This window comes from Mercenaria mercenaria, chromosome 12, assembly GCF_021730395.1.
Source record: "Mercenaria mercenaria strain notata chromosome 12, MADL_Memer_1, whole genome shotgun sequence".
In the NCBI taxonomy this organism is placed as follows: Eukaryota; Metazoa; Mollusca; class Bivalvia; order Venerida; family Veneridae; genus Mercenaria; species Mercenaria mercenaria.
This window is the reverse complement of record NC_069372.1, coordinates 32,937,402-32,956,732: the sequence shown is the minus strand read 5'-3', so window position 1 is coordinate 32,956,732 and position 19,331 is coordinate 32,937,402. Positions and strand designations below refer to the sequence as shown.

Below are 19,331 nucleotides of genomic sequence, written 5' to 3'. Positions count from 1 at the left end.
GAGGCATATAGTGATTGTACTGTCTGTTTGTTCGGCCGTCCATACGAGGTTAACCAAATGGGACCGTTTCGTCTAGCATCAATACCCCTTACTAGAGTGACTTGATACTAATGCAAAGTAACCTGTGACCATTCCTCATCTTCAGACATCACCTAACCTCAGTTTGACCTTGACCTTGACCTCATTGTGGACTTAGGTTGCTTTATATGGGCCATCTGTTGGTTAACCAAATGGGACCGTTTCGTCTGGCATCAGTACCCCTTCCTAGAATGACTTGATACTAATGCAGACGTAACCTGTGACCATTCCTCATCTTCAGACAACACCTGACCTCAGTTTGACCTTGAACTTGACCTTGTTTTTTACTTAGGTTGCTTTGTATCTACAAGGATGCCACCGGGGGCATCAAGCGTTTGTTTTACCTTTTAAAGTCAAAACATTTTTAAGATCTATAACATATACCTAAAGGTTGAATGACTCAAAGCAGACTTTGAAATATTCAAAGGTCAAAGTGCGAATAACTAATAATCTCCAGTTTTGCCTGATTTTGTTAGATACTATTTTCTTATAATAAATAGACAATTACCTTAGTTGAAATGAAAGATAGAAATATCTTTCTTCAAGTGTACAACAGATTTTCATAATTAGCTGAGCCTCAAGGGAAAAAATCAACATTTGCCTTTTGGTGTTCATAAGTGGAAGACATTTAATTTTATCTGTAAACAAAGACATTTTCTTACTGTCCTTCACCACCCTGCCAAAGTTTTTGAAGGGTTGGATATTCAGACTTGCCCTAGTCCAATATATTGTCCGTTTGTCTGAAATTTGTGAATTTTGGATCTCAAAAAATATTTGACCAAGACTTATAAACATAGGAGTATTATTCAGCATGTGAAGTTGTGCACTTGGTTTATTAAAGATTTCACTCAGCCAGACCAGAGTTATGACCTCGACTTAGTCAAAAATATGCATTAAGGATATAAGAATTTGTGTACCATGCATCTCAAAAAGTATTTGACTTTGATGCATAAAACATTTGAGGATTGTTATAGAACATGTAAAGTTGTGCACCTGGTGTTCTGTTTAGGATGTCACTCAGCCAGACCACAGTTATGGTCTTTGACTCTTTGAAAAATGGACATGAAGTGCTTAAAAGTTTGTGTTGCATATATCTTAAAAATCAAACAATCCTGGCTGAAATAAAACCACAATGCTGCCTTAATCACATAGTGTTTTGATCATTTATGACTGATTCTACATGTATCGCACATTTAATATGAAATAGTTAGCAAATCAGTACTTGCAGGTGCCTTATGTTCATATGGCACATGTATATGACATAACAGGGACTACCTTAGCCAGGAAAATAAGGGAGAAGTGACTTCTCCCTCCAGGATAAATTGGGAGAAGTTTTGAAATTTAGGGAGAAGTCTAGCAAATGCATGACAGGACATTGCTTACACACATTAAATAACAATGACATTGTTTATTCAGTTTTATTTTTAGCTCGACTATTCAAAGAACAGTAGAGCTATTGGACTCACCCATGCGTTGGCGTCTGTGTCCCGTTTTGGTTAAGGTTTTGTATGTAAGCTGGTATCTCAGTAACCACTTGTGGGAATGGATTGAAACTTCACACACTTATTCACTGTGATAAACTGACCTACATTGCACAGGTTCCATAACTCTATTTTGCTTTTTTTACAAAATTATGCCCCTTTTTCGACATAGAAATTCTTGGTTTAGGTTTTGTATGTAAGCTGGTATCTATGTACCCACTAATGGGAATGGATTGAAACTTCACACATTAATTCACTGTGATAAACTGACCTACATTGCACAGGTTCTATAACTCTTTTTTGCTTTTTTACAAAATTATGCCTCTTTTTCGACTTAGAAATTCTTGGTTAAGGTTTTGTTTGTAAGCTGGTATCTCAGTACCCACTGATGGAAATGGATTGAAACTTCACACACTTGTTCACTGTCATAATCTGACATGCACTGTGCAGGCCCCATAACTATACTTTGCATTTTTTTCAAAATTATGCCCTTTTTTCGACTTAGCAGTTTTTGGTTAAGTTTTTGTATGTAAGCTGGTATTTAAGTATCCACTAATGGAAAAGGATTGAAACTTCACACACTTGTTCACTGTCATGAGCTGATAAGCACTGTGAAGGTTCCAAAACACTTTTTCCCATTTTTACAAAATAATGCCGTTTTTTCGACTTTTGTATTCATTCAATTGACAAGGCTGTTGAATAGTTGAGCGTTGCTGTCCTCCGACAGCTCTTGTTGTTAGTGTTATCTGTTTATGAAATATGAATAAAAACGGTGCAATGTTTCACCAGTACACTGTCAGTACTTTTACTGTACATGAAACAATTGACACTTTACACAACACATTTTAATCCAGCAACAAGTACTTAATACTTTCCTGGATTTCTTCCTTCCTAGGACAGCTTTCTCTATGTTAAAATCTTTCATACCTCTGTCAATCTATTCAATGGTTTGCGAGTAGTCTAAATAACCTGTGACAATCAGTCAGTGTTTAAGTTTAATAACGGTCCATCCGCCCTTTCAGACACAATGAAGCATATAAATGCCCCATAGAGTATAGACCGCAAATAACCTGTGAGAGTCTAAAAATTGAATATGACCTTAAGGGGGAAAAATTTACTAAATTTGCTTATTGTAAATTATTTTCATAACAGGGCTTTCCTGTCTTACCTCTGATTAGGCGAAACAGAAAAATATATTTCAAATTACAGTTTAATCGCATCATATTCACATGGACAAGAAAATAGATTCACACACATTTTCAGGGAATTATTATTTAGTTTGAAATAATAGACTTAAAAAAAGATAGGAAATTATATAATAAAGCAGTTGCAAGTATATATGAGCCGTGCCATGGGAAAACCAACATAGTGGGTTTGCGACCAGCATGGATCCAGACCAGCCTGCGCATCCGCGCAGTCTGGTCAGGCTCCATGCTGTTCGCTTTTAAAGCCTATTGGAATTGGAGAAACTGTTAGCGAACAGCATGGATCCTGACCAGACTACGCGGATGCGCAGGCTGGTCTGGATCCTCGCTGGTCGCATACCCACTATGTTGGTTTTCCCATGGCACGGCTCATATAGTTCCTTTTTATGCTCCCCAAAGGGGAAGCATATGGTCACTACATCGTCCATCTGTCCCGCAATTCTTGTCCGGAGTATTTCTCAGCAACTGTTGGTTAGAATTTAGTGTAACTTCACAAGAAGCTTCACTATCAAGAGGAGATGCATATATTGTGTTCGTGTTCCAGGCGGTTAACTTTTCACAGAGTTACTGCCCTTTGATTATTCAACAGTTGTATATTCTTATCCATAGTATTTCTCAGCAGCAATTGGTTGGAATTCATTGAAACTTTGTAGGAAGCTTTACTATCAAGAGGAGTCATGCATATTATCTTCATGTTGTGGTTGAATGATTTTTTTATTGAGTTATTGCCCTTTGATTATTCAACTGTAGTATACTATAGTACAATTCTTGTCCAGAGTATTTCTCAGCAACTACGAGTTGGAATTTTGCCAGACATTTTAGGAAGAGTCACTGTCAAGAGGAGATGCACACGTTTTCTTCATGTTTCATTCCGATGATTTTTCACTGAGTTTTTGCCCTTTGATTATTCAACGTTAGTAAACAGTAGTACCATTATATGTCCAGAGTATTCCTCAGCAACCACTGGCTGGAATTCATCAAATTTTCATAGGAAACCTTACTGTCAAGAGAAGGTGGGCATATTTTCTTCATGTTCCGGTCGTATGATTTTCACCGAGTTATCACCCTTTAATTATTCAACATTAGTGAACTATAGCACCATCATAGTCAAGAGTCTTTTTCAGCAACCACTGGCTCGAACTAATTGAAAATTCATAGGATGCTTCACTCTGAAGATGAGGTACGCATATTTTCTTCATGTTCCAGTCGGATGATTTTCACTGAGTTTCAGCAACAGTAAGCTATAGCGCCATCATAGTCAGGAGTTTTTCTCAGCAACCACTGGCTTGAATCCATTTAAGAGGAGATGTACATATTTTCTTCATGTTCCGGTTGAATGATTTTTTATGCCTCCGAAGGGAGGCATATAGTTTTTGAACCGTCTGTCAGTCTGTCGGTCTGTCCCCAATTTTTGTGTCCGGTCCATATCTTTGTCATCCATTGATGGATTTTCAAATAACTTGGCATGAATGTGTACCACAGTAAGACGACCTGTCGCACGCAAGACCCAGGTCCGTAGCTCAAAGGTCAAGGTCACACTTAGACGTTAAAGGTCATTTTTCATGATAGTGCATTCGTGTCCGGTCCATATCTTTGTCATCCATGGATGGATTTTCAAATAACTTGGCATGAATGTGTACCACAGTAAGATGACATGTCACGCGCAAGACCCAGGTCCGTAGCTCAAAGGTCAAGGTCACACTTAGACGTTAAAGGTCATATTTCATGATAGTGCATTCGTGTCCGGTCCATATCTTTGTCATCCATGGATGGATTTTCAAATAACTTGGCATGAATGTGTACCACAGTAAGACGACGTGTCGCGCGCAAGACCCAGGTCCGTAGCTCAAAGGTCAAGGTCACACTTAGACGTTAAAGGTCGTATTTCATGATAGTGCATTCATGGGCGTGTCCGGTCCATATCTTTGTCATTCATGCATGGATTTTAAAATTATTGGGCATGAATGTGAACAACAGTAAGACGACGTGTCACGCGCAAGACTGAGGTCCGTAGGTCAAAGGTCCTAAACTCTAACATCGGCCATAACTATTCATTCAAAGTGCCATCGGGGGCATGTGTCATCCTATGGAGACAGCTCTTGTTCAGTGAGATATTGCCCTTTGATTATTCAACATGTAAACTATGTATGCCCAGTCAGAAAATCCCCTTTTTGTTCTTTTGGTATGCAATAATCATATTTTGGTGAGCATCCATCGGTTTTACCAATATTTTCTTGTTTATGACTTGCATGCCTTGCACTAAAATTCTCCATTTCTCTGTGAAATCTCTCACTAATCTTAGCTGAGGGAGAAATGACCTCCCTTATATCTAAGCCTAACTTAAGCTCTGTTGTTTTTCAATTATTCATTGAAAGAAAAAACATGATTGTAAGACTTTTCAAACAAAACCAGTTTCCTAGGTTAGTTAAATGTGCTATCACCAAGAAGACAATAAAAAGGTCACTTAAACATGAGAGTTTATTAACCATTAGAGATAAAAGTAAGAGAAGGACTCCAGCCATTGTAAAAGAACAGTCAGCAGGAAAATATCGCTAGGGAAAACTTTTGTGTGGTTTTAAATGCATATTTAGATAAGTGTTTCTTGGAATTGACCTTTTTCTTCCTCAGCTTGAGAGACAAGTACACAATTGTCACAGCCATGTGATGTATGTGCTTGTTGAGAAACAAGTACACAATTATCACAGGCCATGTGATGTATGTGCTAGTTGAGAAATGAGAATCGAGTACACAATTGTCACAGGCCATGTGGTGTATGTGCTAGTTGAGAAACAAGTACACAATTGTCACGGGCCATGTGATGTATGTGCCAGATGAGAAACAAGTACACAATTGTCACGGGCCATGTGGTGTATGTGCCAGTTGAGAAACAAGTACACAATTGCCACGGGCCATGTGGTGTATGTGCCAGTTGAGAAACAAGTACACAGTTGTCACGGGCCATGTGGTGTATGTGCCAGTTGAGAAACAAGTACACAGTTGTCACGGGCCATGTGGTGTATGTGCCAGTTGAGAAACAAGTACACAATTGTCACGGGCCATGTGATGTGTGTGCCAGTTGAGAAACAAGTACACAATTGTCACAGGCCATGTGATGTGTGTGCCAGTTGAGAAACAAGTACACAATTGTCACGGGCCATGTGGTGTGTGTGCCAGTTGAGAAACAAGTACAAAATTGTCACGGGCCATGTGGTGTATGTGCCAGTTGAGAAACAAGTACACAATTGTCACGGGCCATGTGATGTATGTGCCAGTTGAGAAACAAGTACACAATTGTCACAGGCCATGTGGTGTATGTGCCAGTTGAGAAACAAGTACACAATTGTCGAGGGCCATGTGGTGTATGTGCCAGTTGAGAAACAAGTACACAATTGTCACAGGCATGTGATGTATGTGCCAGTTGAGAAACAAGTACACAATTGTCACAGGCCATGTGATGTATGTACCAGTTGAGAAATTGTCACAGGCCATGTGGTGTATGTGCCAGTTGAGAAACAAGTACACAATTGTCACAGGCCATGTGATGTATGTTGCTAGTTGAGAAACAAGTACACAATTGTCACAGGCCATGTGGTGTATGTGCCAGTTGAGAAACAAGTACACAATTGTCACAGGCCATGTGGTGTATGTTGCTAGTTGAGAAACAAGTACACAATTGTCACGGGCCATGTGGTGTATGTTGCTAGTTGAGAAACAAGTACACAATTGTCACAGGCCATGTGATGTATGTTGTTAGTTGAGAAACAATTACACAATTGTCACAGGCCATGTGGTGTATGTGCCAGTTGAGAAACAAATACACACTTGTCACAGGCCATGTGGTGTATGTGCCAGTTGAGAAACAAGTACACAATTGTTACAGGCCTTGTGATATATGTGCTAGTTGAGAAACAAGTACACAGTTGTCACAGGCCATGTGGTGTATGTGCCAGTTGAAAACAAGTACACAATTGTCACAGGCAATGTGATGTATGTGCTAGTTGAGAAACAAGTACACAATTGTCACAGGCCATGTGGTGTATGTGCCAGTTGAGAAACAAGTACACAATTGTTACAGGCCATGTAATGTACCGGTATGTGCTAGTTGATAAGATTGTTTTAACACAGACAGTTGTATATACAGATCAGTTAATGATCTCAGTGTCTCTTGGTATCGCACCAATACAAACTTGTTTTCCACAAGCAGCTGATGTTGACATTCTCAGTGTCTCAGGTGAACTTTTTCTCTATAAGTAGCTGATGTAAGTTGACATTCTCAGTGTCTCAATACTTGTTCTCTATAAGTAACTGATGTTATGTTGACATTCTCAGTGTCTCAGTTAAACTTGTTCTCTATAGGTAACTGATGTTAAGTTAACATTCTCAGTGTCTCAGGTAAACTTGTTCTCTATAAGTAGCTGATGTAAGTTAACATTCTCAGTGTCTCAGGTAAACTTGTTCTCTATAAGTAAGTGATGTAAGTTGACATTCTCAGTGTCTCAGGTAAACTTGTTCTCTATAAGTAACTGATGCTAAGTTAACATTCTCAGTGTCTCAGGTAAACTTGTTCTCTATAAGTAGCTGATGTAAGTTAACATTCTCAGTGTCTCAGGTAAACTTGTTCTCTATAAGTAACTGATGCTAAGTTAACATTCTCAGTGTCTCAGGTAAACTTGTTCTCTATAAGTAGCTGATGTAAGTTAACATTCTCAGTGTCTCAGGTAAACTTGTTCTCTATAAGTAAGTGATGTAAGTTGACATTCTCAGTGTCTCAGGTAAACTTGTTCTCTATAAGTAACTGATGCTAAGTTAACATTCTCCGTGTCTCAGGTAAACTTGTTCTCTATTAGTAACTGATGCTAAGTTAACATTCTCAGTGTCTCAGGTAAACTTGTTCTCTATAAGTAGCTGATGTAAGTTAACATTCTCAGTGTCTCAGGTAAACTTGTTCTCTATAAGTAAGTGATGTAAGTTGACATTCTCAGTGTCTCAGGTAAACTTGTTCTCTATAAGTAACTGATGCTAAGTTAACATTCTCCGTGTCTCAGGTAAACTTGTTCTCTATAAGTAACTGATGCTAAGTTAACATTCTCAGTGTCTCAGGTAAACTTGTTCTCTATAAGTGAGCTGATGTAAGTTGACATTCTCAGTGTCTCAGGTAAACTTGTTCTCTATAAGTAGCTGATGTAAGTTAACATTCTCAGTGTCTCAGGTAAACTTGTTTTCTATAAGTAATTGATGCTAAGTTAACATTCTCAGTGTCTCAGGTAAACTTGTTCTCTATAAGTGAGCTGATGTAAGTTGACATTCTCAGTGTCTCAGGTAAACTTGTTCTCTATAAGTAGCTGATGTAAGTTAACATTCTCAGTGTCTCAGGTAAACTTGTTCTCTACAAGTAGCTGATGTAAGTTAACATTCTCTGTGTCTCAGGTAAACTTGTTCTCTATAAGTAACTGATGCTAAGTTAACATTCTCAGTGTCTCAGGTAAACTTGTTCTCTATAAGTAGCTGATGTAAGTTAACATTCTTAGTGTCTCAGGTAAACTTGTTCTCTATAAGTAAGTGATGTTAGTTGACATTCTCAGTGTCTCAGGTAAACTTGTTCTCTATAAGTAACTGATGCTAAGTTAACATTCTCCATGTCTCAGGTAAACTTTTTCTCTATAAGAAGCTGATGTAAGTTAACATTCTCAGTGTCTCAGGTAAACTTATTCTCTATAAGTAGCTGATGTAAGTTAACATTCTCAGTGTCTCAGGTAAACTTGTTTTCTATAAGTAATTGATGCTAAGTTAACATTCTCAGTGTCTCAGGTTAACTTGTTCTCTATAAGTGAGCTGATGTAAGTTGACATTCTCAGTGTCTCAGGTAAACTTGTTCTCTATAAGTAACTGATGTTATGTTGACATTCTCAGTGTCTCAGGTAAACTTGTTCTCTATAACAAGCTGATGTAAGTTAACATTCTCAGTGTCTCAGGTAAACTTGTTCTCTATAAGTAGCTGATGTAAGTTAACATTCTCAGTGTCTCAGGTAAACTTGTTCTTTATAAGTAACTGATGCTAAGTTAACATTCTCAGTGTCTCAGGTAAACTTTTTCTCTATAAGTAGCTGATGTAAGTTAACATTCTCAGTGTCTCAGGTAAGCTTGTTCTTTATAAGTAACTGATGCTAAGTTAACATTCTCAGTGTCTCAGGTAAACTTTTTCTCTATAAGAAGCTGATGTAAGTTAACATTCTCAGTGTCTCAGGTAAACTTGTTCTCTATAAGTAGCTGGTGTAAGTTAACATTCTCAGTGTCTCAGGTAAACTTGTTCTTTATAAGTAACTGATGCTAAGTTAACATTCTCAGTGTCTCAGGTAAACTTGTTCTCTATAAATAGCTGATGTAAGTTGACATTCTCAGTGTCTCAGGTAAACTTGTTCTCTATAAGTAGCTGATGTAAGTTGACATTCTCAGTGTCTCAGGTAAACTTGTTCTCTATAAGTAGCTGATGTAAGTTGAAATTCTCAGTGTCTCAGGTAAACTTGTTCTCTTTAAATAGCTGATGTAAGTTGACATTCTCAGTGTCTCAGGTAAACTTGTCTCTATAAGTAGCTGATGTAAGTTGAAATTCTCAGTGTCTCAGGTAAACTTGTTCTCTATAAGTAACTGATGCTAAGTTACATTCTCAGTGTCTCAGGTAAACTTGTTCTCTATAAGTGAGCTGATGTAAGTTGACATTCTCAGTGTCTCAGGTAAACTTGTTCTCTATAAATAGCTGATGTAAGTTAACATTCTCAGTGTGTCAGGTAAACTTGTTCTCTATAAGTAGCTGATGCTAAGTTAACATTCTCAGTGTCTCAGGTAAACTTGTTCTCTATAAGTAACTGATGCTAAGTTACATTCTCAGTGTCTCAGGTAAACTTGTTCTCTATAAGAAGCTGATGTAAGTTGACATTCTCAGTGTCTCAGGTAAACTTGTTCTCTATAAGTAGCTGATGTAAGTTAACATTCTCAGTGTCTCAGGTAAACTTGTTCTCTATAAGTAAGTGATGTAAGTTGACATTCTCAGTGTCTCAGGTAAACTTGTTCTCTATAAATAGCTGATGTATGTTGAAATTCTCAGTGTCTCAGGTAAACTTGTTCTCTATAAGTAGCTGATGCTAAGTTAACATTCTCAGTGTCTCAGGTAAACTTGTTCTCTATAAGTAGCTGATGTAAGTTAACATTCTCAGTGTCTCAGGTAAACTTGTTCTCTATAAGAAGCTGATGTAAGTTAACATTCTCAGTGTCTCAGGTAAACTTGTTCTCTATAAGAAGCTGATGTAAGTTAACATTCTCAGTGTCTCAGGTAAACTTGTTCTCTATAGATAGCTGATGTAAGTTGACATTCTCAGTGTTTAGGTAAACTTGTTCTCTATAAATAGCTGATGTAAGTTGACATTCTCAGTGTCTCAGGTAAACTTGTTCTCTATAAATAGCTGATGTAAGTTAACATTCTCAGTGTCTCAGGTAAACTTGTTCTCTATAAGTAACTGGTGCTAAGTTAACATTCTCCGTGTCTCAGGTAAACTTGTTCTCTATAAATAGCTGATGTAAGTTGACATTCTCAGTGTCTCAGGTAAACTTGTTCTCTATAAATAGCTGATGTAAGTTGACATTCTCAGTGTCTCAGGTAAACTTGTTCTCTATAAATAGCTGATGTAAGTTGACTTTCTCAGTGTCTCAGGTAAACTTGTTCTCTATAAGTGAGCTGATGTAAGTTGACATTCTCAGTGTCTCAGGTAAACTTGTTCTCTATAAATAGCTGATGTAAGTTGACATTCTCAGTGTCTCAGGTAAACTTGTTCTCTATAAATAGCTGATGTAAGTTGACATTCTCAGTGTCTCAGGTAAACTTGTTCTCTATAAGTAACTGATGCTAAGTTAACATTCTCCGTGTCTCAGGTAAACTTGTTCTCTATAAGTAGCTGATGTAAGTTGACTTTCTCAGTGCCTCCGGTATCATACCAATACAAACTTGTTTTCCACAAGTAACTGATGTAAGTTACTACATCTTTACCTTATATACTCAACTTCTCCTACAGTTTCCATCTAAATCAAATGAAACTTGTCATCAGGATGAAGTGGACATTCACATTTTGTCAGGACTTCCATGCCAGAATATTATTTTATGAGTTTATGCCTCTTTTTTGGACTACATTGTATTAGAACTACTTCATTAACTTGTGCACTTAACTTCTCCTTAAGTTTCCATCAGATGCAAATAAAATGCAGTATACATTATCATCATCACATGGACATGTGCATATTTTTGGGACTTTCATGTCCAGATTTGTTTATCAGGATATATGGCCCTTTTTGGATATGATACTACAACTACGTCAGAACATTGTGTATACAAGTTTCCATACAATTGAAATGAAACTTTTTATATATTATCAGCATGAACTAAATAATTGCGCATATTACAGACTTTCATTGTAGTGTTTTTTCTGGAGTTACGGCCCTTATTTTGCTTTGAAATATTACTATTACAAGTACATCAGAACATTGTGTACTCAACTCTTACATTTTCCATCCAGTTGAAATGAAACCTGTTATACATCATCAACACTTCTAAATATTACAGCTAGTTGTTCTCCAACTTTAAGGATAGACCTGTATATTCAATTATTATTCAACTTTACAATATTACACACTGTATTAGATCAATTGCAAACATCATATGAAACAGACAGAGCTAATACAAAACATAACTGAGTCAGTATGAGAAAAACAGGGCCAATACGAAAAAGCAGGGCCAATACGGAATTCAAGCATTTTGATTGGTTCAAAAGAGAGGGCCAATACGGAGAAGCGACTTCCGTTTGATTTTTAAATGACGCCATTTTGTTTTACATCAGAATTATAGATTACATTTTTTTTTCACATTTTGATAAAAAAAAAGTCATCCAACATGTTTGAATTTAATAACCAAGTATGACTGAGCGGGATGTACGTCTTCGGAGATTACAACGGTACTTTCGCTTATTCGGTATTGTGTAAAATGCAAGTGTTTCCTGTCAGAAATTCTAGCAGTTGTCAAGGAAAATAATAAGAAAATATGGAAACTCATATTAATTAAAAGGATGAGACTTATCTTTAACAGACATTTTGATAGTGTGGACTATTTGTGCAATGATAAATAGCGATTCAAGTGCTGGAAAGTGGATGAATAAATTGGCGAACAAGAGTGTCAGTTGTGAACTGCAAACAATTTCGGATAAGAATTAAACGAGGCATGGGACTATATAATATGTGCTTGATTGGTTGTATTATCTTGATCAACACATATGTGTATAATTTTGTGTCTCGTTGTTTGCAGCCTAAAAGGAAACGACTTTTAAAGCAGTTTTTATCACAGTTCAAATGGTATGGTACTCGCTAAAGAAAATAAATAGGAATTCATAATTTTAACATGTCCAAAACATTGCGGAATGATACTTATTTCACTTGGGTATAGGAGAGATCGTGTTTGCATACAAATTCTATTTTTAGAACTGATAAGACAGTGATCGGGTGGGCAGAAGCCGACCGTCCATGTTTTTTGTAAACAGTGATGTTTTTCTAACGGTCTAAACTTTCTTAAAACACAAATTACATAAATAATTTTTTGATCAATGGAAAGGTTATAAAACAAGCAATTTATTGATTACTTTTAATTGTTATTTCGAAATAAAATGGATCAATTATGAACGCTTAACTTACACTGTTTTTCTAAAGGTTGTGAAAATCACTACGCCGCTTTTAAAATTATATGTCATTTAAAACGTTTATTCATTGAAAAAAGATATTTGGATACAAAAATATGAAGATTGTTAGTATTTCAAATCTTTTTGAATTTTGAAAATCCATAAATGAGCAAAAAAGTTATTAAAAATTAAAAATTCTGATTCATTACGCAAACGGTGTTAAAATCATTTGTTTTGCCAACCACCAGATAAACAGATGTTAACGCGTGACGTCACGGCGATCTCTCCTATTGATTACAATTTACTCGGACTTTATCATAGACTCCCTGTGTAAAATCTCAAACTTTTAACTAAAATAAAGGTATTAAATTGATATAATATTTCAATGAAACTTCAAAGTTTTGTTGTTTAAAGCATCATCTGGGGCATGTGCAGTGAAAAATCTTAATTTGATTTCTAAAATAGTTTGATATTTATTTCTAAAGTCACTATATGTTCATTGCAAATATACTGTTTATACCCAAGTGGAAACTGGCAGGTACTCGAAAATGCAGCTCTCTGATTGGTCAGTTAGAACCCCTAACATACTGTGATGTCATGATAAAGTTATGAATTCCAAAAAATAAGGTATGTTCTAGTTACTCTTGATTTTGTCGCATTAAAAGTATCTTTCAAAATTATTCTCAAGTACCTACATACAACTCATTCTGTTTTACTGGCGAAAATGATCATGATTTCTAAAATACGTCTAAACTGTAAACAACTTGTCAAAGAATGACACGATTTTTCACCTGAACGTGCATAGCCTACGGCCTCGGGCCAATACGACTACCCTTGGACAAATAACAAGGCCAATATGAAATTGCTTGATTAATAACATTATATTATTGGTGGGTAGATCATTTATATAGCAGGTTGATATAGGCCTGTAATGATAGACTGGATGCTGTGGTTCAATGGTAAAAATATTAGACTATGAAACCAGCAGTTGGATCTCCTGCTACTCAAACTAACAAGTGACATTCAGATAAGAGTCCTATATATGGATGTTTTATACCTTGCATGCTTAAGAACTAGGGAAGCTTTTTGGAAAACGAGTGTTCTGTATCACTATCATCGCACTTAGAATTACTAACAATCTTCTGGCGGAGTCACCCATATTGGTTACTAACGGTGACTGTAAATAAAACTTAATACAAACATACACACTCTGATGTTACAAAATTGTCAATATGAAATTGTTTGCGATTCAGTGTTTGTTAATAACCAGAATGTCATTTTTATTTCCAGGTAACGAGGCAAAAATAAACAGAGCAAAGAAATGGAAACACTGGTTTATCCATGATGATCTTACATGTGATATGGATCTAGTCAGTCAGACAGTCTATTAGGCAAGAGGAGGATTTAACATTAACATTTCTTATGCCAAATTCTTGTAACATTCCACTGGCCAAATTCTTGTAACATTCCACTTGCCATATTCTTGTAACATTCCACTTGCCAAATTCTGTTAACATTCCACAGGCCAAACAGTTCCATAGTGAGTCTAGTCAACAGGAATGTCCACAAGGCCACAACTTTTCATTCAACAGGCCAAACATGTGTTTCTTTAGCAAGCAAAACATTCCACTGGAGGATTAATACTTGACACAATCCACAACGTAGAAATGCAATTTCCACCGAGAGTTGTCCCACCCTAAATAGATGTTCCACCACGGAAAATGTTCCACCATGACAGTCGTTCCATCAAGAAAGTCATTCTTACGAAGAAGTCATTCCAAAGTGAATGTCATGTCAAGTTGAAGGTGATTCCACTATTGAAGAATACCACAGAGAAGGTTATTCCATCCTAAGGGAGACTCAAATTTCCATCACGTCTAGAAGTTCAAATGTTTCATTCCATACTTAATCATTCCCAATACATTACATCTTACCATTGTTTGATTCATCTTATGCTAATTTTCTTTCCACTATGGTTTTATATCCTGAATGTAAGATAGAAAATATTGAAGAATTTTGTTTTGTACAAAGTTTACAGTTTACCAAGACGTCTTTTAAGTATTGGCTTATGATGTCTCTAAGAGAAAGTTACAGGTTCATTAATGTTTTGAAATATTTTTTTTCTCAGGTAAAACTGAAGTCTATTGTTTTCTGATAAAACTGAAGGAATACAGTTTAACCTCACCAAAGAATATGATGAACTGTTGGGATCACTTACTGTTTGGCATCCAGCCGTTATCCATTTTCTTGACAAAACATTTCCATTGAAAAAAATTCATGGAAATTAATGAAAGTTGGCCAGAACATTCCTTGAATTGTCTTCCTCCAATGTTTTTTTAACGGTTTCATAGCTAAAAATAGAAAAAATATTCAAACGACGTCTCCTGAACAACGTGTTCAGTTTTTAAATAATTCTACACAAATATTCCTTGTGTGACTACCATGATTGTCAAAAAAGAAACGGCATAAGAGAGCTTTTGCCAAAAATGACCAATGACAGATGGGTGTCATTATTTCACATGCTTAATTTACATATGATTCATCGTGCTTGTCGATGGTCGCCTTTGAGACTAGCTGTAAGTATGTTACCTTGTTTGCAGAATATTAAGAGTAAAAATTTGCAGTTACTGTCACTGGATACCGACAGTTGATTCTGACTTGCACACGTACACTCAAATGACACCCAGAATAGGTTACACATATCCAATTTTGGTTTTTGCTGATTATTCGATAATTTGACCAATATGACAACCTTTTATATGATGTATCAGTCATACCTATAGTACTGGTATTTGACTTTTATAGAGAATCAGTACACACCCAAAACCTGCAGGCATGGTCACTTTTACCATGGAAACTTAAAAATCTGCCAGCCAGAAAGTGCTTTTCTGATTTTACCAATTTTAGAATAAGTTTATACCAGTAAACCTTGAGTAACTCTTTACCAGTTACTAGCATTTTTAGCTCACCTGTCACAAAGTGACAAGGTGAGCTTTTGTGATCGCGCAGTGTCCGTCGTCCGTCGTCCGTCCGTCCGTCCATAAACTTTTGCTTGTGACCACTCTAGAGGTCACATTTTTCATGGGATCTTTATGAAAGTTGGTCAGAATGTTCATCTTGATGATATCTAGGTCAAGTTCGAAACTGGGTCATGTACCATCAAAAACTAGGTCAGTAGGTCTAAAAATAGAAAAACCTTGTGACCTCTCTAGAGGCCATATATTTCACAAGATCTTCATGAAACTTGGTCAGAATGTTCATCTTGATGATATCTAGGTCAAGTTCGAAACTGGGTCACGTGCCTTCAAAAACTAGGTCAGTAGGTCTAAAAATAGAAAAACCTTGTGACCTCTCTAGAGGCCATATATTTCACAAGATCTTCATGAAAATTGGTCAGAACATTCACCTTGATAATATCTAGGTCAAGTTCGAAACTGGGTCATGTGCCATCAAAAACTAGGTCAGTAGGTCAAATAATAGAAAAACCTTGTGACCTCTCTAGAGGCTATATTTTTCATGGGATCTGTATGAAAGTTGGTCTGAATGTTCATCTTGATGATATCTAGGTCAAGTTCGAAACTGGGTCATGTGCGGTCAAAAACTAGGTCAGTAGGTCTAAAAATAGAAAAACCTTGTGACCTCTCTAGAGGCCATATATTTCATGAGATCTTCATGAAAATTGGTCAGAATGTTCACCTTGATGATATCTAGGTCAAATGTGAAAGTGGGTCATGTGCGGTCAAAAACTAGGGCATTAGGTCTAAAAATAGAAAAACCTTGTGACCACTCTAGAGGCCATATTTTTCATGGGATCTGTATGAAAATTGGTCTGAGTGTTCATCTTGATGATATCTAGGTCAAGTTTGAAAGTGGGTCACGTGCCGTCAAAAACTAGGTCAGTAGGTCAAATAATAGAAAAACCTTGTGACCTCTCTATAGGCCATATTTTTCATGGGATCTGTATGAAAATTGGTCTGAATGTTCATCTTGATGATATCTAGGTCAAGTTCGAAACAGGGTCATGTGCGGTCAAAAACTAGGTCATTAGGTCTAAAAATAGAAAAACCTTGTGACCTCTCTAGAGACCATACTTGTGAATGGATCTCCATAAAAATTGGTCAGAATGTTCACCTTGATGATATCTAGGTCAAGTTTGAAACTGGGTCACGTGCCATAAAAAACTAGGTCAGTAGGTCAAATAATAAAAAAAACTTGTGGCCTCTCTAGAGGCCATACTTTTCATGGATCTGTATGAAAGTTGGTCTGAATCTTCATCTTGATGATATCTAGGTCAAATTTGAATTTGGGTCAACTGCGGTCAAAAACTAGGTCAGTAGGTCTAAAATTATTAAAATCTTTTGACCTCTCTAGAGACCATATTTTTCAACGGATCTTCATGAAAATTGGTCAGAATTTTTATCTTGATAATATCTATTTCAAGTTCAAAACTGGGTCACATGAGCTCAAAAACTAGGTCACTATGTCAAATAATAGAAAAACGACGTCATACTCATAACTGGGTCATGTGGGAAGAGGTGAGCGATTCAGGACCATCATGGTCCTCTTGTTCTGATAAAGCTGAAGCCTAGCTTTTATTCTGATAAAGCTGAAGTCTAGCATATTTCTGATAAAGCTGAAGCCTAGCATATTTCTGATAAAGCTGCAGTCTAGCATATTTCTGATAAAGCTGAAGCCTAGCTTTTATTCTGATAAAGCTGAAGCCTAGCATATTTCTGATAAAGCTGAAGTCTAGCATATTTCTGATAAAGCTGCAGTCTAGCATATTTCTGATAAAGCTGAAGCCTAGCTTTTATTCTGATAAAGCTGAAGTCTAGCAGATTTCTGATAAAGCTGAAGTCTAGCATATTTCTGATAAAGCTGAAGCCTAGCTTTTATTCTGATAAAGCTGAAGTCTAGCAGATTTCTGATAAAGCTGAAGTCTAGCATATTTCTGATAAAGCTGAAGCCTAGCATATTTCTGATAAAGCTGAAGCCTAGCATTTTTCTGATAAAGCTGAAGCCATATATTTTTTCTTTGTATAAAATGAATCAAACAATGGTACTGGCCTGTTAAATGGCCTGATTAGAGAGGGAGCAATTTCACACATGTAAGGGCACACATATGTAGGATTTAATTCTTGATTTCTATAATGGTCTGAAAGGCCTCAAAATTTAGAACATTGCATTGCAACTTGCTCTCATTACTTACACTTGGAAAACATACATGTAGAACAAAATTCTGAAATTCAAAAAGTATACTGTATACATTTACATGTAAATTTATTTGAAAATATTAGCAGACATACTATGCATATTAATTAACTACACATATGTGAACACATGCAGGTATTAAAATTGTAATCTGTCAGTTGTTATGCATAATGTATACATGTATATTATGTGATATATTTTGTGGTATGATATCCTGTTACAGCTGAAGTTTTCTTGAAAACATCATTTTTATATTGACCAAAAGTGATATGGGTGTTTTCTAAAGCAAAATTTACACATTCACAATGCTGCCTTAAAGTTATAACCAGTGAAAATTGATGTATACACATGATTTAATGAATGTTAGAATTCCTAATAATTGGAATAAGACTGCAGTTTATAAATATAATAGTGGTGTGTTGATGTACGTACTTTAAATTCAAACTGTAACTATCATTTTGATGCTAAGAAAAATGTATAAGTGATAATATTTAAACCAAAGTTTTTTATGTTTCCAAAGGGAGGCATATAGTTTTTGAACCGTCTGTCGGTCTGTCAGTCTGTCCGCAATTTTCGTGTCCGGTCCATATCTTTGTCATCCATGGATGGATTTTCAAATAACTTGGCATGAATGTGTACCACAGTAAGACGACGTGTCGCGCGCAAGACCCAGGTCCGTAGCTCAAAGGTCAAGGTCATACTTAGACATTAAAGGTCATTTTTCATGATAGTGCATTCGTGTCCGGTCCATACCTTTGTCATCCATGGATGGATTTTCAAATAACTTGGCATGAATGTGTACCACAGTAAGACGACGTGTCGCGTGCAAGAACCAGGTCAGTAGCTCAAAGGTCAAGGTCACACTTAGACATTAAAGGTCATTTTTCATGATAGTGCATTCGTGTCCGGTCCATATCTTTGTCACCCATGGATGGATTTTCAAATAACTTGGCATGAATGTGTACCACAGTAAGACGATGTGTCGCGCACAAGACCCAGGTCCGTAACTCAAAGGTCAAGGTCACACTTAGACGTTAAAGGTCATATTTCATGATAGTGCATTGATGGGCGTGTCCAGTCCATATCTTTGTCATTCATGCATGGATTTTAAAATTATTGGGCATGAATGTGTACCACAGTAAGACAACGTGTTGCACGCAAGACCCAGGTCTGTAGGTCAAAGGTCCTAAACTCTAACATAGGCCATAACTTCATTCAAAGTGCCATCGGGGGCATGTGTCATCCTATGGAGACAGCTCTTGTTTCCTGTTGTAAGCCATACTTACTCTAGTCATGATTGAATGTATTATATAAAAAATATAAGTTCAATTTTAAAATGGACCACTGGAACAAAAAAATTTTAAATTCATAATACAGGTACCTTGGCATTGGATGTTAAAACGAAGTTTTTATATTTAAGAGTAAGGTGTATGTTATGCTTTGATGATGAGACTTGTTACTGCCTGCTTTGATCTTGTATTTTACAATGGTGACAGGGAAACAGTTTTAACCTCTTTAAAGGACCAACAGCCAAAGCAAATAAAGTACTTGTGGTTTTAATGGCATTAAGAATTTTTATATTAATTATTTGGAATGTTATACTGCCTAAGGAACAAGTACAGCATTTAGCACACTTTCAGCATTGT

The 19,331-nt window shown here is 36.5% G+C and overlaps 1 protein-coding gene across 3 annotated transcripts in view; it reads left to right on the top strand.

The window, feature by feature from the left end:
• Positions 1 to 17,415, top strand: part of LOC123533659 (uncharacterized) — a 40,623-nt gene extending 23,208 nt beyond the window's left edge. For all 3 annotated transcript variants that reach the window (XM_045315404.2, XM_045315405.2, XM_045315407.2), the window contains one exon: positions 13,765 to 17,415. In XM_045315404.2, coding sequence (XP_045171339.1) covers positions 13,765 to 13,865 — 101 coding nt within the window. In that variant the 3' untranslated portion in view covers positions 13,866 to 17,415. The remainder of the gene's footprint in view (positions 1 to 13,764) is intronic.
• Positions 17,416 to 19,331: the final 1,916 nt, after the last annotated feature.